This window comes from Ambystoma mexicanum, chromosome 5p, assembly GCF_040938575.1.
Source record: "Ambystoma mexicanum isolate Mex_15411 chromosome 5p, UKY_AmexF1_1, whole genome shotgun sequence".
Lineage (NCBI taxonomy): Eukaryota > Metazoa > Chordata > Amphibia > Caudata > Ambystomatidae > Ambystoma > Ambystoma mexicanum.
This window is the reverse complement of record NC_090930.1, coordinates 284,583,383-284,607,286: the sequence shown is the minus strand read 5'-3', so window position 1 is coordinate 284,607,286 and position 23,904 is coordinate 284,583,383. Positions and strand designations below refer to the sequence as shown.

The 23,904-nt window shown below is 48.3% G+C and overlaps 1 protein-coding gene across 1 annotated transcript in view; it reads right to left on the bottom strand.

Moving 5' to 3' along the window:
- Window positions 1–23,904, bottom strand: part of FAM199X (family with sequence similarity 199, X-linked) — a 159,579-nt gene that overhangs the window by 109,894 nt on the left and 25,781 nt on the right. The window contains exons 2-3 of the mRNA XM_069612723.1: window positions 11,797–12,016; window positions 10,490–10,639 (exon numbers count right to left, since the gene is read on the bottom strand). Of these exons, the coding sequence (XP_069468824.1) occupies window positions 10,490–10,639; window positions 11,797–12,016 (370 nt within the window). The remainder of the gene's footprint in view (window positions 1–10,489; window positions 10,640–11,796; window positions 12,017–23,904) is intronic.

Below are 23,904 nucleotides of genomic sequence, written 5' to 3'. Positions count from 1 at the left end.
TTCCCTCAGAACGTGTGGCACCAGTCTCATGCCTGCTTGACTGCAATTAGCCTTGCAGACACGGAAGCTGCAATCGCATAGGAAATTCTCCTGAGGGGCAAGGTGGGAGGGCGATGTGGAATACGTTGGCGGAACATCCAGTCGAAACAACGTTACCAGTTGGTAAGTAACTGGTTCTTCGAATGGATTGTGTCCTCCAACGTATTCCACATCTTTGACAGACCCCCAAAGCAGTACCAGTAAATGGAGGAGGGAAAAACATTTAGAGTACCCAATTAGTACTTCAGGAGGGTCCTTACCCGCCAATCAGTAACACTCCGTAATGGTGAGGATAATCCACCTGGAAAAGGTCTGTTTGATAACAGCCTGGCTCAAACGGTGTCCAGCATATCCTACAAAGAGCTGATCATCCACTCTGACACTGGACATCCTAGAAATGCAAAAGCTCAGAGCTCTCCTAGGATCCAACCGATGGAGTCGCTCCTCTTCCTTACCAGGATGAGAAGGAGGATAGAAAGATGAAGGACCACCTTTTGACTCAAATGATACTCAGAAACTACCTTAAGTAGAAAAGAGGGACATACCCGCAGTACAACCCTGTCCTTGTGAAACACAGTAAAGGGTGGCTTACATGAAAGTGCCTGCAATTCACTCACTCTTCAAGGACAGTAATCTCAAAGGACAAAAGTGCAAAGGTTCAAACGGAGCACACATGAGAAATTTCAAAACCAAATTCAAATCCCAAACCGGCACCTGGCAAGGGGACGGCGGGAATACATTAGTTAGTCCTTTAAGAAACTGAGAAATCAAAGGAATCTTAAGTAAGAACATTCTTCAGACAAGCGCTTAAAAGGTAGACAGCGCCGCCAGGTAACCCTTAATGGTACCCACTTGAAGGCCTCTGTGGGCCAAAGAAAGTAAGGAAGATAAAACCATAGAAATGGAGCACTGAAAAGGAACATTGTGATCTCTGCACCAGTCGCAGAACTTACACCAACAGCAACGGTACAGGGATTTTGTTACAGGCCGCCTGGCCGAAAGCAACACCTCCATCACTTCATCCAAGAGGTCCCAATCCTTATACCTCAACCTTTCAGCTCACAAGCATGAAGGTTGAGAGTCTTGACCTCTGGATGGAGAACCTGACATGTGGAACCGAATCTCGCAACACTTGAGGAATGACAGGGACTGGAGGAAATGCATACAACAGTGGCAATGACCAATCCACCACAAACGCGTCTCCTAAGGCTCCTCTTGGAGGAAATTCCCTTGAGTAGAATCTCTCGCACTTCCAGTTGATACTGGTGGCGAAGAGATCCACTTGCGGGGTTCCCCAAAGGGCCAAGCTCTCCTGAAGGACTTCCTGAGCCAACTCCCACTCGTGAGAGATTGCGCTCTGCCTGCTCAGAGCGTCCTCCGCCGCATTTTCTCCGGCCAGATGAATTGCCGAGTTCGAAACTGACCACTGCATCTTGAGAACCCATTGCAGGGATCTCATCCGCAGCCTGGCCTCTGGCACCAGAAAAATGCAGGATACCATGAGGCCTACCAACCTTAAGAATTCGAAAGCCGGGAGACACTGGGCATGTTGAAACTTGTCCACCATCTGCACAATGTGATGAGCCCTTACCTTGGGAGGCGACCACTTTCAAGGACGTGTCTAACACAGCCCGATGTACTGAAGCTGTTGGGAAGGTGTCCAAAACGACTTCTTGAAATTCAGGGAGAAGCCCAGCTTGTGGAGTGTGCGGAAGGTGAGACCCAGGTGATCCAACGCTTGCTCGGTAGCGCGCGCCCAGATCAGTCGTCCAGGTAGGGGTAGACATGAATCCCCCCCTCCCCCCTCGCCTGAGGTATGCTGCCACCACCACCATTAGCTTGGTGAAGACCCTCGGGCGGAGGTCAATCCGAACGGCAGGACCGGAAACTGAAAGTGCGAGTCGACAGCCGCAAACCTCCAGTACTTTGTGCACTGGATGATTTGGCACATGAAAGTAAGCATTGTTGAAGTCCAGAGACACCAACCAATCCTGAAGTTGAAGGGCCTGGAGGACTTGAGAAAGAGTGACCATCTTGAACTTGTCCTTCCAGAGAAATTTGTCCAACCAACGCAAGTCCATGATGCGTCTCAATCCCCAGTCTTTCTTTGGGATCAAAAAATAAGGGGAATACCATCCCTCGTTACTCTCCGCTACAGGCACCAGTTCTATGGCGCCTTTCTCCAGCAGGGACAAGATCTCCTGCGCAAGGAGCAGATCCGGAAGCTTCAAAGAGTTTCCCCGGTGTATTGTCGCGAGGCCGCTGAAGGAAGGGAAGGCAGTAGCCGTGGGCTATGGTATCCAGAACCCATGCATCTGAAGTAATGGCTCGCCAATCTTCGAGCTGCCGAGACAGTCTGCCCCCAACCGTCGAACCATGGGACATGGCCTCATGACCGTTTGGAAGCGGCTGCAGCAGTGCCTGAAGGCAAAGAGGCAGCTGCCCGAGCGGCTTTGGCCCCAATCGCCACAGGTACTTTTTCGCTGGCCCCTTTGACTGGCGACCCCTCTCGTTCTACCAAAGGAGGAGTAGTAACGAAAATAACCTCCCCTCCATTGCTGTCCCCTAGGACAAAAAGGCGGAGGTTGACACACAGCTATGCTCAAAGATGTAGCCGCAGCTTTCGAGGTCTGCAACCTCTCAAGGCTCTCGTCAGCCTTGCTGCCAAACAAATGTGCGCCATCAAAGGGCATGTTGAGAAGACGAGCCTGCACATCTGGAGCAAAACCCGACTTCCGCAAACACACAAATCTGCGTATACCGGTGCTCGCAGCCATGGAGCGGCTAATACTGTCGGCTGTATCCAAACCTGACTGAAGGGATTCGCACATGGCATCCTTGCCGTCCTGCACGAAAGCAAGGAACCCATCCCTTTCTTCCCCCTCAGCAATATGCTCAGCTGCCAACGAAACAGTTCCACAGAGTGTGCGAGGACCTTGCCAAGGCACAAGTGCAGTTGGCCGATTTCAATGCCATGCTCCCAGCAGAAAATCCCTTCCGGGCCCAACCGGCGAAGCGCTTGTCCCTATCCGGAGTGCTACTAGGGTACGCCGCCTGCCTCGAGGCGGACGTGGCCGTAGCCACCAAACTCTCGGGAGTGGGGTGAGTAGATAAATAGCTGGGGTCGCTAACGGAAGGGCGGTATTTCTTAATCAAAGATGTATTAACAGTCGGAAGAGATTCCGGGAACTGCCAAGCAGCTGCCACCCTTTTCTGCAAGTTGAGATGAAATGGTAAAACCGGGTCAGAGGACGGACCTTTCTCTAAGATGCCCGTTAGATCATCTTGCACAAAGTCTTCAGGAGGACTAGACCAGCCCAGATACTCCGAGACCCTCCTGTATGACGACTCTGCATGAGCTCCAGGCTCAGGCCTACCAAATTCCATTTCCGGGGAAGTGTCCAACCCACTGGCATCATGGAGGGTTTGCCTCAACTCCTCCAAATGACTGTCTCCAGAACAAAAGTGGAGCTTCATCAAGTTCACCAGGGTCCTCAAACTCAGACCCATCATCCTCTTCATAAATGTCTCATCCAGAGGGGGTTGAAACCCAGGTCTGGTGACGGGTGGCCAAAACAGGCCGCACAGACTTCCCAGTAGCCTTCCTTGGAGGATCTACGAGATCCGGAAAATTGAGAAAAAAGGCACAGAAGGCTTCGACGCCAAGATTTTCGACGGCCTTGCCGCAGTGCGCGCCGAAGACTTAGGCGTAGACACAGGTGGCGCTGGCGCGGTGGGCTGGTACGATGGTAAAGCGTTGACGTCCAAGTCGGACGTACACGGCGCCGACCGAATCGATGCCAGCATAGAGCCCTCAGTAGATAGCTGCGGTCTCACTGGGGACGAGGACAGAGACCTAGAGACACGTCTCTTGTGACTTTTTGAATCCTTGTCCGTACGGGACCTCGAAGGCTCCCGATGCGAATCGCTTCGTGGACCTGAGCCCGAAGGCATGCAAGCCACGGTACGAGACCGATCCGAGCCGGCTTCATTAGAAGGCGCGCCGGGACCCGTGCCTTGTGATTGAAAAAAAATAACTAACATTTGTTCTTTAAATGCCGCCCATTCCTCCGTAGTCTAGGACTTCGTTGGGCACGCCAACTTCCTCGAGGCACCATCCTCCGAGGACGACGGGGAAGGCGACCAGTGACGGCGCTTCCTAGAGTGCCAGGACGAGGAAGAAGAATGGTGGGAACCACTCCGGGACCGAGATCCCTGGGACTCCTTCCGACGCGCAGTCGCTCCTCGAGTCGTCAGTGGAAACCCCCTTGGACTTTGAACAGGCTTAGAGCCCCTACCTGCCTGACGCTTCCCCTTCCGCAAGGCCTTAGCAGTCAGCGACTGACATTTTGAGCAGTCGTTAGTGTTGTGCGACTCACCCAGGCACCACAAACAAATGCAGTGCGGGTCGGTGAGCGACATCTTGGACTCTCAGTCCCGGCAGGTCTTGAAGCCAGACCGCAGAGTCGGAGGGGTCGAAGAGGAAGACATTGTAACGAACACGCGAGGCACACCAAGTAACACGAAGCAACACGTTCGCGGAAAAAATGGAACTGAGGCTACAGACGCCTTCCATCTTTCTATCCTACTCCTCATCCTGGTAAGGAAGAGGAGCGACTCCATCGGTTGGATCCTAGGAGAGCTCTGAGCTTTTACATTTCTAGGATGTTCAGGGTCAGAGTGAACGATCAGCTCTTTGTAGGATATGCTGGACACCATTTGGACCAGGCTGTTACCAAACAGACCCTGTCCAGGTGGATTATCCTCACCATTATGGAGTGTTACCGATTGGCGGGTAAGGACCCTCCTGAAGGGTTGCAAGCTCATTCCACCAGAGGCGTGACTACTTCCACAGCCCTCCAGCAGGGGTTCCTATTAGGAACATTTGTGATGCAGCCTCATGGGCTTCAATCCACACCTTTGTTAAACATTACTCCCTGGATACAATCCATGGTCAGGATATGGCCTTTGGGAAGGCGGTTCTTTATTCCGCAACCTAATTGGGTACTCTAAATTGTTTTCCCTCCTCCATTTACTGGTACTGCTTTGGGAGTCAGTCAAAGATGTGGAATACATTGGAGTAGACAATCTGTTCGAAGAACAAGTTACTTACCTACTGGTAACGTTCTTTTGACTGGATGTTCCTCCAACGTATTCCACATCGCCCTCCCACCTTGCCCCTCAGGAGAATTTCCTATGCGATTGCAGCTTCCGTTTCCGCAAGGCTATGTGCAGTGAAGCAGGCATGAGACTGGTGCCACACGTTCTGAGGGAAAAAACTTAAACTGAGGCTACGTGCGCTGTACGTCCCATTTATAACATCCGGTGACGTCGCCCTCGACTGAGGCCTTCGAGGGACATCGACCCGACGCCATTGACGCAGGACGCCCTCTGCCGAAAAAAGGTTCCCAAGTGCACAGCTGTGGACATTACATGTCAAAGATGTGAAATATGTTGGAGAACACAATCCATTCAAAATAAGTCTTCAGCGCAGATCCAGTTGCCGCTCAGTGGTACCCTCCAACACTCCTGGTTGTGGTCCATTGGCCGGCCGGCCTGCCACCTCGCCAAGCATAGTTGAAATACATCACCTAAAGACTCAGGACTAACAAAATGGTGAGTTAAATCATAGAGATGAAGTGTGAAACCCTGGCAATGGAATATGCCAGGTACCCTACCCAGAAACTCCCAGGCAAGTTGCTTTGTTTACGAGTTGTGTTGTTGATCAAAAGGAATTAATATTCTTGTAGGTATAAAACTGAGTGAAGAGAAATCCAGGGGAAGGGGGGGGGAACTACCCAATGGAACACAAACCACCCTCTGGAACAAAGATTTATCTAACAAGTGAGCAATAAATAAATATCCTTCTGGAACTTGAGTTACGCCTTTTCCTTTCTGAACATTTGTACACTATTGAATGTCAAAGACATTTTCCCTTTCACATCAAGTTGATTTTTTAGAATGGGAGGGCCATAATAGTACTTTGGACACAGGACGTTTTACTTTGGACATTCTGATAACGACTGACCCGTAGATTGGTTTGAGGAGGGGAAACGCCTCTTAGTGTAGGCATTTCCCAAACGCCATTTTCTTTTATCAATACATGTTTAAGGTAAAATCTATGTGCCCGTGTCTCATGCCTGGTTCCTCACAATACATAGTAACATTGTGTTATTTGTGGTTATAGATATAGATGTCATGCTGTTGTTTGAAGTACTGTTTCACAGTAAAAGTCTTACCTTCTATTTAAAATACAATGAATGTAAAGATTACTTATAAATATCACAGTTATGCATTGGGTAACATCAGTTGCAGTTTTTTTTCCTGGTAGTACTGAGCGTGCAGCAGAATGGCAAAGGCTCATGATAAACCCAGCAGGCATGCCATTTGCCAGCTTAGCACTGAGCATCTTCTGTAAAGATGGCTGAATGATCTTTACGAGACACCTTTACAGCTGTGAAACCGTGTGTGAACCTTTGGCACACAGTTTTTGTTTGCACCCTTCTATATGATACGTTTATTTATATCGCGCTCATACACAGGTGTATCAGAGGGCACCAGGCAAAAGGAGGGGGAGCAGGGGAGAAAAACTATCTTACTACGCCCAGTGACAGTGAGAACGCGCAAGTGCATGGGAAAGGGGGAAAGTGCAAGGGAGGAGGGGGGGGGGGGGAGAGAAGTGCAAAGCACAGGAGAAGCAAGATAAATAATAAGTTAGTGGATAAATAAATGAATAAATAAGGTGATCAAGAACAGTGGTAGTGCAGTCGGTGAAGGGTACTGTGCATGGCAAGTCAGGTAGGGTAACATCTGATAAGTGCAGAATAGGAGGAGGGGGGACTGTAAGGGTACAGATAACAGGCCCCAGTGCAGGGATGGCCGGGAGGCAGTGCTGGAGGGTGTCTGGTGGGCAGGTAACTCAGCCAAAAGGGCCCCGTTCGCAGGTGAGGCAGTGCCGAGAAGAGAAAGCAGATCAACAGGGGAGGAGAGAGGCAAAGGCAGATACGAAGAGGAAGGTCTTAAGGAGCTTCCGGAACCAGATATGGTTTTCCTCAAGTTTCAGGGTGGCAGGGAGGCCGTTCCAAAGGGAGGCCCCGGCTGAGGACAGAGATCTGCCCCCTACACGCTTCTTAGAAAAACGGCTGACCCTGAGGGAGTTAAAGGTAGAGGAGCGAAGGGCTTGAGAAGGGATGTATTTACGGAGGGATAGGTGAAGGCATTTTGGACCCAGGCCCCAGAAAGCCTTGTGGACAATGCAAAGGGTTTTAAATTTAATCCTTGCGTCCACTGGGAGCCAATGGAGGGATTTCAGTGCTGAGAGATACGATCCCAGGGCTTGAGGCCAAGGACAAGTCTCGCAGTCCTGTTCTGGATTAGCTGTAGAGGGCAGAGAGTGGAGGCAGGTAGCTTTAGAAAGAGGGTGTTCCAGTAGTCCAGCCTAGAGAGAATCAGAGCTTGAGAGACAGTGCGCTTCTGTGGGAAGGAGAGGAAGGGAAAGGTACCTCTGAGCAGGTGTAAAAAGTTAGATTTTTTTGAGACATCAGAGATGTGTGAGGAGAAGGATAGTGTGGAGTCAAAGATGACACTGAGGTTCTTTGCTTCGCAGGTGGGCCAAGGGAGACAGGCCAGAGAGTAAGGGGAAAGGATGGAGAGGGTGTGCCGATGAGGAAGATCTCAGTTTTATTAGCATTTAAAACAGATAGTTGGCGGCACACCAATTTTGAATGGCGATTAGACAGTCAGAGATGAGGGAGGGAGAGGAGGTGGCAGAGGGAAGCCTGAAAAATAGTTGGGTGTTGTCAGCGTAGCATTGGAAGTTGGAGCAGAAGATGGAAATACAGTAGGCAAGGGTTGCCAATTATTGATTGAAAAGCCAGGGCGAGAGGTTGGACCCCTGAGGAACACCACAGGTAGTGAGGGAGATAGAGGAAAGACCTGAGTTGTACTTGGGAAGGTCGGTCAGAGATAAAGGAGGTAAGCCAAGCCAGAGCCTGATCAGTGATGCCAAGGTTGTCATGGAGATGATTGAGCAGGATGGTGTCGTTGACCGTATCAAAAAGGCAGAGGAGAGATCAAGTAGGATAATGACAGAGGGAATGTTAGAGTCCAGGTTGGAGAGCAGTTTCCGTACTTCTGGCAGCTCTGAAGCCAGATTGGTGGTGATGGAGTGAGCCGACAGACTGAAGGTTAAGATGAGAGATGGCAAGCTTTTCCCAGGAGCTTACCCAGAAAGGGAGTGATGGAAATGGGGCGATAGCTGGACAGGAGGGATGAGCTGAGGGTTTCTTGAGGAGAGGATGCACAAGGAGTGTTTAAGGGGGAGGGGAAAAGAACCAGAGGCAAATTAGAGGTTGCAGAAGTCAGCAAGGGCAGGTGCAAGGGTGTCAATGTGGTCCTTAATGGTTTGAGGAATAGGGATGAACCGGTTTTGATGAGGCTTTTATAGATCGGACTGGTCTGGCAACTTCATCAGGGTAGAAAAGAGGAAAGGCAGAGAAAGAGGGAGGAGGGAAAACTGAGGGAGGATCAACAAGCAGACAGGGACGGGGAGAGGGAGAGGGAGAGGAGGAGAGTGTGGACAGGATTGTCCTTAGTTTTACAGATAAAGTGTGAGGCAAGGTCATTGCAAAGGACCTGAGAGGCGAGAGGAGAGATGGATACTGCAGCAGGGTTGACCAACTCGTTGCAGATTTTAAAGAGTTCAGCCGAGTTGTTTGAAGCTGCAGAAACACGGGATTGAATAGGAGCTTGCTTCTTGGTCCGAACAGAGGCAATATTGCCTTTGGAGCAGGCGGCAGGCCCTCCATTTTCTCTCAGCTGCCCTGCACTTACGTTTAAGTGAAGATAGGTCAGAGTTAAACCAAGTGTTGCACTTGGCTTTGGGCTTAAGGCGAATCCTCATGACAGGGGCAAGAGCATCGAGGGTAGCAGTAATAGTAGAGTAGAGCAGGGAAAGGGCTGAGTCAGGGTGAGAGTCAGCCTGAAGTGGAGGAGGGGGGTGAGAAGGAGGCAGCAAAAGCCTCAACTGACACACGCTTCATGGGTCGGATGTCCGAGAAGGTGGGTGGCAGTCTTGGGGCAGGCTTGGCTGGAGGGGATGGGAAGAAAAGAGGATAGGAGGGAATGATCGCTCCAGGAGAGAGGAGTGATGAGGGGGTATAAAGGGGGAGGTCGGAGGAGATCAAGACATCAAGTGTATGGCCAGCAGAATAAACAGGGCCGGAGGAAAGGATGGAGAGGGAGAGTGTATCACAGAGGTCACGCAAGAGTGTAGATGGGGAACAGGGGGAATCAAGATGAATGTTGAGATCACTGAGGACGATGAGTTGAGAGGTAGAGGCCAGGAGGGCTGAGGAGAGATCAGCCCACTCAGAGAAAAGAGGTGACTTGGCCAGGGGGCCTGTAGAGAGTAGCAATAGTAAGGGAGAGGGCGAGCCTACAGACGAGGCATTCGAAAGAGGAGTAGGTCTGAGTGGGGATGATAGAATTAGGAATCCACTCAGGGAAGATCAGAGCAACACCCCCTCCAGGCCGGGTGGATCTGGGTGCTGAGAGGATCTTGTAGCCGTCGGGGAGGAGAGTGTCAAAACTCGTGACAGAGCTGGCGGTGAACCAAGTCTTGGTAAGACCTGAGGACATAGAGGTCAAGTTCTTCCAGGAGGTGGCAGATCAGAGGAGTGTTTGACAGCGAGGGTTGAGAGTGGCTAGATGAAGAAGGTTGCCAGCGTTGAAAACCTTCCGGGGAGGGGTACAAGGCTGAGGTAAAGTCCTGCAGAGGTGAAGAGGGAGTATGAGAGGGGACAGGGGAGGAAGTAGAAGACAAGGTAGCCAAGGGAGATCTGTAACATACCATGTATCCAAGTAAAAGCGCCCAGATACACTTGGCTTAGGTGCGCTATATAAGTAAATAAACTAAACCACAGGAAAGAATAAGTCCTTCAAACAATTTTCTACTTGCATTCCTCGGGATAGGCAAGTTTGACGCCAGACAGCAGGTTCCACCCTTCACCCCTCTTAATAAAAAGCCCTTGGATATCTTGAATAACTGCACAACAGAAATTAACTTAACTTGTGTGGTGGGTGGGTGGGTTGGGGGGGGGGGGGTAGAATAGTGGACCTGATTTGCCCTACATACAATGTTGGTCAAATGGGGAAAAAATCTTCTATGGCGCTTGAAACGTCCACTTCCAGTCTGGACTTCACTAGCAAAGGCAGCTTGCCTTGCCTTTGGTGGTGAGTCAAAGTCAAGACAACTAAAAATAAATCTTTACATTTTAGCTACTCTCAGCTTTTTTATAGCTTATTTATAGTCTGTATTTGCAGCAAAGAGGTCTCAAATTTTATTTGGCAGGAAGGACATGGAGGCAACCATCGTTCACCAGAGAGCCCCTCCATTATTCCCCCTCTAGTAAATTAACTTTTACTGGTATAGAACTGTAAAAACGTTTACCTGCTCATCGTTTGTCATTGCAGTCCAAGGGAGCTCATCAAGATTCCTGTGCTTGTTTTTCTTTTTTGAAACAAGACGAGGAGAACTGGGGATACTCGGTATAACATCAGATAGAACGTCACTTCCACTTGCAATATCACTGCCAGGCAACTTAAAGGAGGAGCAGAAAAAAAAAAAATAAGCTTTCAAAATCACATCCAAGTCAAATCCATTTTAAAGTTATTTCACGCAAGCATCTCATTCCTGCTGTCACTTTTCCAACCACAAATATATATGTGCAATGCTTCTGTACCTTACTTGCTACAAAGACCAGACATCACTGGGACTGCTTATACTTTTACAAGTATGACCCAACAATTAGACAGCAGCAGCTGAATACATCACGCACACACACACACACCCCCCCATGGGGGTACTTGGAGACCGATTTGTATTGATTTGACTGCACCGCCAAAAAAATTACTTATTTTAGAATGTATTCTGAAAGGGAGTCGCTGGGAAAATACCACCTCATGAATGGAAAGATGTTAAGAACACCAGAATGTAGTGCAAGCATAGAACCTTCTCACCCCCCCCCCCCCATTCAAGGTCTATTAACCTGCTTTTTAAATTGCACATTAGAAATTGTGATTTTGCCACAACAGACAGTAAACATTTGGAAAATTTCAAACACAAAAATATATTTGTCATTTGTAACTGTAGGGCAGGCCAATGACAAAGCCAGCCAGCAATGGTGGCGGTGATGCTCAGGTGCCCACTGTGTCGAGTGTGGTTAAGTGCCTACTTTACAACACATTTCATGCACACCAGCTAAGCCACTCCCACAAATACATTCCATAATCATCAGAATGCTACATCCGTCCCAAAAGCGTGTATAAGTCTTAACCCACCATTCCGTGCACTAGAGAACACAAGGGTGCCCTTCTGAATACAGAATCGTTAGTGCCCTCAACAGAAATCACCTAAATTACATGTACAGTGCTTGCACCTTCTGCTCTGCATGCATCAAAAGAGCAAAGCAATTTTAGGCAATGATCCCCTAGTTAAAGAGTGACATCTCTTGGAATGACACTTTCTGCTCCACTTTCCTGTCAGGGTATGTAGTCGGGTTGATGACTGAAGACTGCAACTTTATGTTATACTGGTGGTCAAGACTAAGCCAGCACTATAAATAAATACATGAACTCATAGGTTTGCAGGTAATTTAAAAAATGAGGACAAGTACTTTGAATTCCGTAATCTGGAAAAACTACCATCATTCTATGGTAGCTAATCGCACCACTTCTGAATAAATTAAGAAAGCCTACCTGCCACTCAAATTCACTGTCGGACCAATCCCAGTACGTGCTGATAGAAGAAGAAACATCACTGCAGACACTACCCTCTGGAAAGAGATCAAACGAAGTAAACTCTTGATCATCCAGAAGAGAGTAACAATCATCTTGATCACCAACTGATACTGATGAAAACAGTTCCTCGCTGCACTCGGAACTGGCAACACTGGTTCCACAAGAAGTCAAGTTCCACCTGAAACACAAAAAGGATATGGTTGTAATAAACTATAACCATGCACTTTTCTGATCAGAATAACCTTAGCAGATGTTATTCAACTGGGGTATGCGTCGAGGGTGGGCGGTTCATGCCAAATGGAGGAAACAGGCTCTGGAGAGAGGATGCTCCCCTTCCCCAACGCCATTATAAAAAGAAACAAAATGGTACTAAGCTCAATCAGCTCATATGAAAAACAATGCTTCCAGAACATGGCTTCAATGTACTCAAATGTTTCTTCTACAATGGATACTTGCAGTCTCCATACAGGTAATTCAATTCAGCAGGGCTCTTCACTGGCAGGATACATGATCTGTGGTGGGCGCAAGACGCATCCAGAACAAAACCTGTAACTTGACAACGAAGGGTCACCCTGTGGTATTTCTATATTTTGAAATATGTGGCACAAAACTAAACCACAGCACTTTTTTTTTTTAACCACGACACACAATCAGTGCACATGTATTGTGAAAGTGTCTAAATACACCACTGCACAGGACATGTAGAACAACTTTCCTTTCAGATTGCACAAGCCAAGCTGCTACATATCTCTGATCACATCAATGACCCTCATTTTATGACCTTTAAAAAAAAAAAAAGTAATTGTTTGAATTATTCTCCAAGACTGCACCAATAGCTGCAAACAATTGTTCCCCTATAGGAACACTAAAGGCAATACATTTGCCAAGCTGGTTGCTCTTTGATGTAGCGGTTAAGATCCTCGTTATCTTGGCAGAATAGCTACCAGTAGATAATCTGAACACTTGCATTCTGTACACTTGCAGCCAACCAACGCCACATACCTGTCTCACAATGGGTCAAACAAAAAGATACAAATGTATTCAGCTAGTGAAAGTTGAAGAGGGATCCTGGGATCCCCCCACACCACCTCCCATTAAGTTCATGACAAGACGGAAGGCCCGAAGAGAACACAACCACCCATTCTACTTCGGACAAATCCAACATTCACCAGTTATCGACAAATACACTCAGGGGTACGCTCTCAGCCATCCATACAGACCAGGTGCCGTACAACTCTATCATTATGTGAGTGAGAAGCCGAAGAACATGGTCAGAAACACCTATTTGGACAGCCTGGACTAAGTGCCACGAAGCCATGTGTTAGGGAGCATTCTCAAAAATGTGTTCATTCTCTCCACCTTAGCGATCCCCCAGGAACTTTGCTGGATTTTGAGGACTTGATTTTTTACCCTGGAGAGAGCGAGACCTTTTTCCCCACTCTCGTATGTATTTTAATGTGATTTTATACACGGTTTCATTTGGTTATGGAGTCTAACCAACTCCATAGCCATCATCTTTTGCAATTGTGTTCCAAAGCACCTTCAGTGCAGGGGCACAGGGAAGTCTTTCAGACTTCCCAAGGTTTAAATACCCTCTCTGAGATCAACTACTGTTTTCCAGAACAGTAAAAGTGAAATTGACTTTACTTAGCATTGTACTTGCTAGACCCAGCACACCCCATCTTATAATAGAGTGCTGGAGGGGTTACTTAGTATCCCCTGCATCTAAATGCTCATGTAACATGGTTACCCTTTCCTCAATTGACTGGCTAGTGGCAGTGGATTAGTTTTGAACTACCTTGGTTTGCATTTACCGGGACCGTTCACGGCTCCGGTAAAGTAACTGCAGGAGGCATCTTTTTCAAAATGGCATACAGCCATCTTTGCTAAAATGGTGCCTGGTCTTTTTTCACCAGGTCTTCGTGGCAAGGTCCGTCTAGAGAGTTTCTCTGCGCGTCAAACCAGGTTTGGCCTTTGTTCATTTTGCCTCTGGCGGGTTTTCTGAGAGACAAGTGGCTGGGTTAGGCAGGAAGTGAGAGAGGTGCGCGAAACTCCCTGTGCTTGGTCTCCCATGAGACCCAAATTCACTCTGTGGTGATTGGCTGGCTGACTGTCCGGCAAGGACAGAAACCCTGCTGGGTGGCAGTGTACTGGGGAGACTCCCAGCCGGCCCATAAAGCCGGGGTTTGCACCGGAGTACTTTAAGACGATATAGCTGCACCTTTGAGATGGATGGGGGTGCAGGTTTATTACTCAAACACCAATCAATAAGGACAACTCAATGGTTTGGCAAAGGGAGTCTGTTTAATGACGAGTACAAAAAAAACGGGGAGTCATGGAAATCAACAGTGATGCGATAGTCCATCTCGCTTCAACGCCAACGAACTTCATACAAACAATAACATTTATACTCAAAACTCGTCATAATTGACGTGTAACACTCAAAAGTTAATATGCATTTCTATTGGTTAGGAAAAGGTAACTTTAATATAGGTACTATATCTGTATATGTTAAAGAGTGAGAGGATTGGATAAACACTATCTGGTGGGCGTCTAAGCCCTTCCTTCAAACATTACTATTGTAGACGTCACCAAGAGTACGACGTCCCATTGGTTCTGCCATCTATAGGACCTTAGAATATTTGGTCCATTGTGATTGGGTTGGCTTCAACCCCATGCATAAATTTCCACTTTACTTATCAGCATGCAGAATCATCAGCCAGGTGCAGGGTGCCCCACGATTCACCCGGCCTTCCTTCAATCCATCATTACTTTAGTGGCTATGTGTCAGTTAGCTGTGGTTGGCCTCGAAACAGCATCTTCTTGTCAGGAAAAGTTATAATATCTCTGTCTCAGCGGCTGCCAAGCATAGGCGTGAACCCGTGCTACTTCTCACTCAGGTGGTCACGTGCTGCTCACACCGTGAATTTGCCGAGGTTCCCACAATTTGTGCATTTAATTCTTATTTGGCTTGCCACCTGCCTGCGCCTCCTTATCTCGACCTTCCAAAGACAGGATATTCTGTTCTTAAGCTTCAATTATGCAAAGCTACTGTTCATTCCTTTTATTGGTCTAACCTTGGCTCTTTCTGGCTTAAGTTGCATCTGCTGAGTTTCGATTCAGCCAGCTCTTCTCGTTTCAGCCGGAATACGACTCTTGTCCTGTTTGGCATCTAGTAACCTGAGTTGATTCTGCTTTTGTGTAAAGTAGACTCACACTTATAATACTGTGCTTCGTTTTGATGTAGATTATGTATAATGGCGCTTGCCGCTCTATTCTTCTACCTAGCATAGCAAGCTGCACTGTTTTCTTTGCTTTCTTGCGGTTTCAAGCATATGTACAGGCGTTAGCTGGTTGAATGACTTCATCCTGCTTTACAGCTTAAGCTTCTTTATATTTCAACATCGTTCTCTCCTTCTAAGCTCACGATATCCTTACTTATGGCATTTCGTCTCGTGTGTCATCCTTGGGTCGTCATATCTTCCATCTGCGAGTCCGTCCGGGCCTTCATGACGTCACCATTAGTCTTCCATCAAGGCCTTTTTGGTTTCTTCCGGGACAGTACTTAGGCAATCTTCGTTTCGTCGTATTTGCCGGTAGGGTTTTCTCAATGATACCTTACTGTCCCATGGTTTCCTGGGCATTTGCACTTCAACAGGTGTGGTTCTTCTGATGGGCACTGGGCAGAGCCCTACTGTGGCTCTCTGCTGGTTTATTTGTTCATCATACGTCACATATTTTGGTGTGAACGTTCCTGGTACTTCAAAATGGGTGATGGGAGTGCAAGCTTTATTTTGGACCTCCTCTACACTCCCCCCCCCCCACCCCTCTGGGCAATTCATCGGCCACTTCCGCTTCCTCCTTTGGATTCATCTTACTTGGTTCCTCTGTACTCATCTTCACTTCATCGTCTGGGTTCATTCTTTCTTCATCTTCTGGGTTTGTACAGGATGGTTTGAAGATGATGGTTTCCCAAATGTGCTGTGCTGTCCTGGTAGTCGATTAGTTCATTGTCATTTTCATGCATACTTCTTTTGATTCTTAATGTTTTCCTGTAGTTGGCTATGACGACCTCCCTGAATGCATCGTATGGCTTTTTCTTGCTGAAGGATTTTCAGGTATCCTGGTCCATGGTGCAGGCTTCCTCATCTGCACCATTTGAGTGGACAACAGTCTGGCAGCTCTTTCCTGGTACTCGGGCATCCTTGCTCTATTGGGTGCAAATGCCCACGCCAACCAGCGGGACGTTGGTCCCGTATATGGCTGTATTGTAGAACTGGTACTTGTCCCTTGTGTTAGGACATGTGTGCTTGGCAATACAGTTTCTGCTGTTTTGTTCTTCATTTCCTCTTGAAGTTTCCTCGCTCTGGCTATGTGCAGGAATAATGAGTCTACTATCATTTGTGTCCATGCAGAGAGTTTCTCTAAGATGGCTTTTGTTTTCTCAAGAATTCCTGATACTACTGCTTCTGTTGGTTTTTCTCTTAACTCTTCTGTGAAGTTTCTATGGCAGGCAGTCTCTTCCTCTCTGCTGCTTTGGTTTGTGGTTCTGCAGTCATTGATACTAGGCCCGTTTCATGTGCATTCAGTGTTTGTGTGCGTGTAGTCAGTGATTTCACTTCATGCCGACCCTGTCTCTGGCTTTTTCTTTTCGTTCGTTACCTCAATTGCGTGTGTCTCATTGCTAATTGCATTCATTTCAAGTTCATTCACTCCTCCGTCAGATCTTCTAGGGACTGGAATGACTATATAAGGTCTGGGTGCTTTTGTGGGTTTCACACGTGCATCATCTGGTGGGTGCACTGAAATTGGAACGCTTTGTGCACCAATAAAGAACGCAGTTCTGATCGTTAATGACAGTAAAATAATGATAAAAATGATACATTATGGTTCTATACGTTAGGCGGCAGCATTTTCTGCCAGAGAAGCGGGCGCGTCTCTCTTCTTGTGGGAGGACCAGGTTGCTGCTCTGGACCCCCATCTTGATCATTTAACAAATGTCGATATTATTCCCCCACCCAATATAGTCTTTCAAGTTCTGCGTTTAAGAGTGTCAGGTGTTTCAAAAGTGTCCTCCCCCTCTTGTGAGTGACAAATGGTCACTTATTTCAGGATGCAGTTCCTTTGCTAGACTAGACTATGGAAAGAAATCAAGTAAGAAAACACGTCAGTGAGTTCCTTTACTATGCGTGTTCAAAGTAAGTAAGCTCCCAGTCCACTCCTCAAATCTGCTTCGGTCCGGAGCACATATTGGAATCTGATCAGTATGATGGAATAGTGAAAAAATAAATTAAGTTCTTGACTCTGCTCCCTCGATCTGTCCCTCGGCAGAAGGCTTTAGAATCTCCTCAGATTGCTCCTCTGATGGTTAGAAAGTTCCACTCTAAGCATGATTCCATGCAGGAGCATTCCCATCTGTGCGACATTAACTGGATCTCTGATCAATGTGTGGACATCAACATCGATATGTCTCCCCACTAGTTCTGGAAAGTCAGTGACTAGGCGAAAGAGGACATTATGTGCCAATCTGCTGTCTTCTGGTGAGAGGGACATCTGTCCTGCCTTGCTGGGTTCAGGATTATATGTTTTTTCCTTGATGTAAACAAGCTCTGCGCCGTCCAGTCGCGTGGAGTGAGACTAGAATTCTGATCTCATTTAAAAGATGGCTTAAATGTTCGGTGTTTGCTGGGTCTCGAAGAAACGGGAGTGTGTCTGTTCTCCAGATAAGAGTTGGACAGTCTTCGATTATGCGAAAGAACAGTGTGGTGATAAGCTCATCTATTTCCGCCTGTGTTGGGAACATTTGATTCTTTCTCATTGTACTCCGGGAGTAGGATAAGTTGTCCGGCAATGACAGTCTTATGGTCTTTTCATTTTCAGGATCTTGTAAAAATTCTGACACTGGTGAGTCTCCCTACCAATGACAGTATGATCTTCGCACTAGCTCAAAATAAGTGACCAGGTCCTTTGTGATGTCTCTACTGTGGGACACCATAAGTGATTCTGGATAGGGTTTCGGTGTGGAACGAGTCGGGATACTGCATTTGCTTCCAATGTAAATGTCCTCTGTCAAAATGTGGCATCTTTTATTCTCATCAAGGCTTAAGTGGGCCTCAGTCCAAAGTTCGAATCAACAGATTGTGTTGTGGCTTATACACTCAATTTTCTTCTTCACCCTGCAACTAGGATGCACAGAGTGTCCGTTCTTATGTCCTTATCTCCTTTTTTGCTTAGAGGAAGTGTCCTATTTAAGCCACAACTTGCAAAAAGCTATTTGTCTTGGTCTTGCTGGTCATGCGTCGTTTCTCGTCATGGATCTCGTCTGCATGTGCTGCGGCGTTCGTCGATTCCTCTCGTTGGGGTGCAGACAGGGGGCCTTCTCCGATGTAGGGTTTGATATCACCGAGAAAAATCTAAACTCTCCTAACTTGTAGCTTTACTGCAGATTGAGTGCAGTCCTCCACAATAAAAGGACCGTTGGCTCGTTCCACTTTTTCCTTGTATGGTCCCCATATCCCCCCCCCCCCCCAAAGGACGGCGTCTCCAGGGAAGACGAGTGAAACACGTAGACATTGAACTGGGTCTGTTGCAGTGTCTCCTGTGCTGCGCGGCACGCTTTTCGTCATCGCTGCAGCTGGTCTGAAATTACAGTAAGGCAAGATGCCATGCAGTTCAGGTAATTTTGCATTTCAGACCCTAAAACCTCTCCTGTGGAATGGGCATCACATCTATTTCTATCTCGGGGTGTCAGGTGAGTTCTTCTTCCTGTGGCTATCTCGTGTGGCGTAAGATGATGGTCGGAGCCTGGTTGGTTCCGAAGTACATACAGTGCCAGTGGAAGAAAGTGCAACCATCCCTTACTTAGAGTAAGCTTCAACTTGGCTATCCTCTCCTTTAACAAGCCATTAGCTTCTCACAGATCCCATTACCTTGCGGATGATAAGCCGACGAGAACTTGTGCTTTATACCAAGCAGCAAGCTAATCTGCTCAAATATTGAATTAACAAAGTGAAGGCCATTATCTGATCTCATGACTTCACATACCCGCCACCTTGGGAACACTTCCCTCACTAAAAATTTGGCCGCACAGGTAGAGTCTGGGTGTGTACATGGACCTGCCTCTATCCATCTGGAGAATGGACACACCACAACAAGTATCTGTACCCGTTACATACTTGAATCATGTTGACGTAATCGACATGCAAGTGTTGAAAAGGCCCATTTGGCCTGGGGATGACTCCTCTCATTACCTTTAATGTGAATTGCTGGCAGATTATGCAGTTCGCCATAAAGAATGCAAACTGCTTCGGTAAATTCGGTATGAACCAGTCTTCCGCGGGCGTTGCTGCAAGATTCTCTTTTGTCATATGTGCTGGGTAATGTAACTGCTCCAGCGCTATTTTTAATAGGGCTACAGACATTACTGGTTTAACAGTAATGTCTTGTCGTCACAAGCTGTCAGAGGGGTTTAAAGAACACCCTTGACTTTGCCACAGGTTTCTCTCTTCCTGTGGCGCCTCCCCTTGCAGTTCCATTAGCTGCATTTGCCCATGACTATTATAGGCTTCAGGTGTCATTCGTGCAACCATCTTTCTTTCATTTGTATGGGCGATTTCCACTCCCACAACCGTCTCACTTTTGGATGCCATACGCTTGGCTTCTGTGTCTGCTGCTTGGTTTCCGCATGAGATAAGATCTGTCCCCTTCGTGTGGGGGGCGCATTTCACGACCACTCTGCCCACTGGGAGCTGTCGTGCCTTAATCAGCCTGTCCAATAGGGCTGTGTGCTGCACTGGCGTGCCGTCTGCTCTCAGGTAGCCCCTCGTAGCCCCTCCTTTTCCACTGTTCTAGTCCTGCGTGCATTGTTGACGTCACATAGGTGGAGTCACTGTACACCGTTACTTCCCGGTCTGCGTGATTCTCAATGGCGAGTATCGATGCCAATAATTCTGCAGCCTGTGCTGAGTAATGAGATGGTATTCGTGCACTAAGAAGCACTTGAAATTCTCCATTTGCTGTGTGTTTCATTACAGCGACACCTGTATATCTTTGTCCGTCACTTTGATCGATCCTAGAAGACCCATCAATAAAGACTACCTCTCCTCCTGCCAAGGCATTTTCTTTCACCCTGGGGATTTCATCATAGAATTCTTCATAATTTGCACAGTCATGTATCGACTCTCCTTCAGTGAATGGCTCTGCTATGAACATGGCTGGGTTCACTATCTTACATCGGACTATTTTTAATCGATGGATTCGATATGATCACTTCATAAGCAGAAGCTCTGCGAGATGTCAATGTGCCCTTTGGTTTCTCCAGAATGGCAAATAGCGAGTGCTTGTCGTACAGCGTCATAGAGCATCCTATTTCTATGGCAAACGCTGCGGCAGCTAAACTTTGTTCGCATGGGAAGTAGCCTCACATTACTGGGTCCAGATTCCTGCGGTTATATGCCAGGGGCTTGTATCCCAACGAGGTTCTTAGAGCGAGCACTGCCGTCATGACGCTGCCATGTGTGTGTGAAAACAGGTAAGATTCCTCTGCATAATTGGGGATCCCTAGAACTGGAGCTGTGCAAATAGCCCTTTTGAGTTCAGCAAACCCTTTCTCCATGGTCTCAGACCATTCGATCTTTTCTTTTGTCACTTGGGCCTTCTTTAGGGCCTGAAGTAAAGGCTTAGTGTCAGAGCTGTAGTCGAAGACCCATGCCCTGACATAGTTGCATAGGCCTAAAAAGCTCTGCATCTGCTTTATCGTGTGTGGCTCAGCCGTGTTAAATATGGCTTCAGCCCTTTCTGGGGTCACTTTCTTTCCTTCATGTGAGATCAGCTGGCCTATGTACAGCACTTCTCGTTGACAATATTGTCAACCTTATAGCCTTTCTCAGCCAGTATTGTCAATAGCTGAACAGAATCGTGCCTGCATTGCTCTTCTGTTGTGCTGCAGATTACATACATCCACATACTGCAGGACGACACTTCTTAATGCAATATTGCTTATGTCCATCTGCAGGACTCTGTTGAAAATAGAAGGAGACTCACAGTACCCATGTGGCTGCCTCGTGCTTTTCAGACGCATTTGTCTGACATTAGATCTTGCGAGTCTCGGTGCAAAGGGATTGCGAAAAATGCATTTTTCAAGTCAATCACTGTGAAATATTTTGCCTCAACGGGTATATTACATAGGATTGTAGACGGGTTAGGGACTAGAGGGAACTTGGCCTCAACAATATCGTTTATTGGCCTTAGGTCCTGCACTAGCCTCCAAGATCCCCCCCTTTACTTTTTTTTCACAGTATACACCGACATATTACATGGTGACTCTGACGTCCCCAATAAGCCTTGGTCCATCATGGCAGAAATTGTCTTTGGACATGGGATATTGTCAGGCTCTTGGTAGAATTGCTCCTGGTTTCAGTTTAATCTTTAGTTCCCCTACCCCTTTCAAGAGACCCACGTCATAGGGTCCTGTAGTCCACACTGAGACAGGCACCTTGGGTATGTCATCAAAACATTCAGGACGTTTTGGTGCCAACATCATTCTCTGAGGTACTTCTCTTTTGATCATCTTTACCCAAAAGGTGAGACTCACTTCCACTATTGTCTCTCCCATTTCTGCTCGTTCTTCAAACAGATGGTCATCGGTGATGTCAGTCACTCAATATCCTTCTTCAATGGCAATTATGGCACACCATTGTCTGCCCTCGTCATCGTAACCGTCAACCAAGACCACTTTCCCTCGCATTGCGGCTGTGTGTATCGTCAAGGGGAATACTTGTCTCTTCACCTTGTGCATCGGTATTCTGGGTCTGATTAAGAACTCAGGGGTTCTCATGACTGTCTGCGAGGCCTGGCAATCCTGCCATAAAGCACACCATATGTGAAGATTTCTGGCTCTAATGGTATGGCTCTCATGGCTAGGTGTCCCGAATATGCTCTAATCATTTTGCATACATTTGAATAGTGAATTCCTGGAGTGGAACATACTATGCCCTCCTCCGTGAACGAGATTGTCATGTTCAACTTTGTCATTAAATCTCGACCCAACTATGGGGGGCGCTGTTGCGCGCGAGACGGAATGGTCGCACTCGCGTGAGCTCCTGCGACGACCAAGGCCTGGAAGCCAATACGATGAATAATTCGACTTGGTTCGCATGAAAAACGCAAATAACTTATAAAGCAACACCTCATCCAACTGCAAGCGAAGTCCCGTGAAGAAACTCGCTCAATTGACAGAACCGCGCCGTGAGAAAGATCATACGGCTCAGAGCGCTGCTGGAAGAGGGGAGGAGCCCGGAGACGGCAGCGCGGGCTGCCGGGGACGCGGAGGAGGCACAGCGGGCCGGGGGGGGGGCGCCCGCGCTCCGGAGTCCGTCGAGCGCCTGCTGGCCTACCCCCTCCCACCCCCGCCTGGGCACGAGACGAACCGGAGGATCGAAGACAGGGCCGCGGCCCGCAAGGTAGGAGGGCGCGGGTGCCAGGCTGGACTGCTGCTCCCGGGCGCGTGGGAGGTCGGCATCGAGGGATTGGGCCTCCCCGCACTAACGCGCATCTGGGGACTCCGAGGAACCCGTTTGGAAGGCCAGCGGGGAGCTCTCCCTTCCCACCCACGCATGTGGGCGCCTTGGCGCGTCCCTCCATACCACATCCCTTCAATAAACGTGGACACTCGGCGACGAAAGGCCCCCCCGTTCCCCCAAAGGGACATCCCACGGCTGGCTCGAGTGTAGTCGCTCGACAACTGGGCACAGACACGAAGGCGCATTTGGAGGGGGCTGGTGGGCAGTGGCTCTCGGAGGCGGTGGTCATTGAGGGCGGCGGGCCTGCGGCGCTCTGGAAGTCACTGGCGGTGGGGGAGTACTGCAACAGCCAGCAGCCTCACGTGCAGGATAAGGGCCGACTACTCCGATATGGCTTACCACTATCACAGACATCACACCCCCAACACGCTGAGAGGATACGGAAGAACTTGGGGCCAGAGGAGTTGTGGTGCTGATGGGGGTGCTCCCCGTTGGGGGCTAGCGTGGCCACAGCGATCACAGCGGACACATAGGCCCAATACCGGAGGACAAAGCAACTAGTAGGTGGGGTGGCAGGAACTGGAACGTGCTCTCAGGCCACGGCGCTAGCATTAATCAGCCTGGAGGAAATACCACAAGCTTCACACATAAGCGGGTTGAGGACAGTCCCCAGACCCTCGTGAGGAGGGGGGTGAGGAGTAGACTCCGTACAGACAATGCCCAATCGTCCTGGTCAAAAGAAAGGGAAGGGATCCATTGAAAGTTTCACGAAAACACTCGATAAAGGAGCACAACCCTTGATGTCTGAAGACGGGCCTCCACGAGAACAACCGGCGGCGCAAGCGGCCATGATGGATCCGCAAGCGGTCTTCCAAGCAATGCAGCAGGGGTTTGCCGCGCTCAATGTCAAATTGGATGGTATAACAGCTGAGGTTACATCCATTAAAACCAAGCTAGACAAGACAACAGCACGCATTACAGAGGCGGAGACAAGAATTTCCGGAGCAGAAGACGCACTTGAGGCGTTGAAGACCATGGTGTCTACAATGGCGATTGAACTGGGAACAGTGAAATCTAAGTGTGAGGATTTGGAGGCCAGGTCTCGGCGGAACAATATCCGCATTATCGGGGTTCCAGAGGAGGCTCTAAAGGGGTCAATGGAGAAGGCGGTGGAAGACCTCCTCCGTAACCTACTGGGGGACCCTGGCTGGTCAGCAATGTTCATCGTGGAGAGGGCACACAGATCACTGGCACCCAAACCGAAACCTGGGGCATATCCCAGGCCTATTGTCGCACGCCTGCTCAACTACAGAGACAGAGATCTGATATTGAGAACTGCCAGGGAGAAACAGGAATTAAGATGGGAGGCCAACATAATCCGCATCTTCCCAGACTTCACTATGGCGGTACAGCAGGAAAGGAAACTGTTCACAGGTGTAAAGAAGCTACTATGCGAACGACAAGTAAAATACGCCATGCTCTATCCGGCAAGGCTTAAAATACAGCACCAAAACAAGACATACTTCTTTACGTTTCCTGAGGAGGC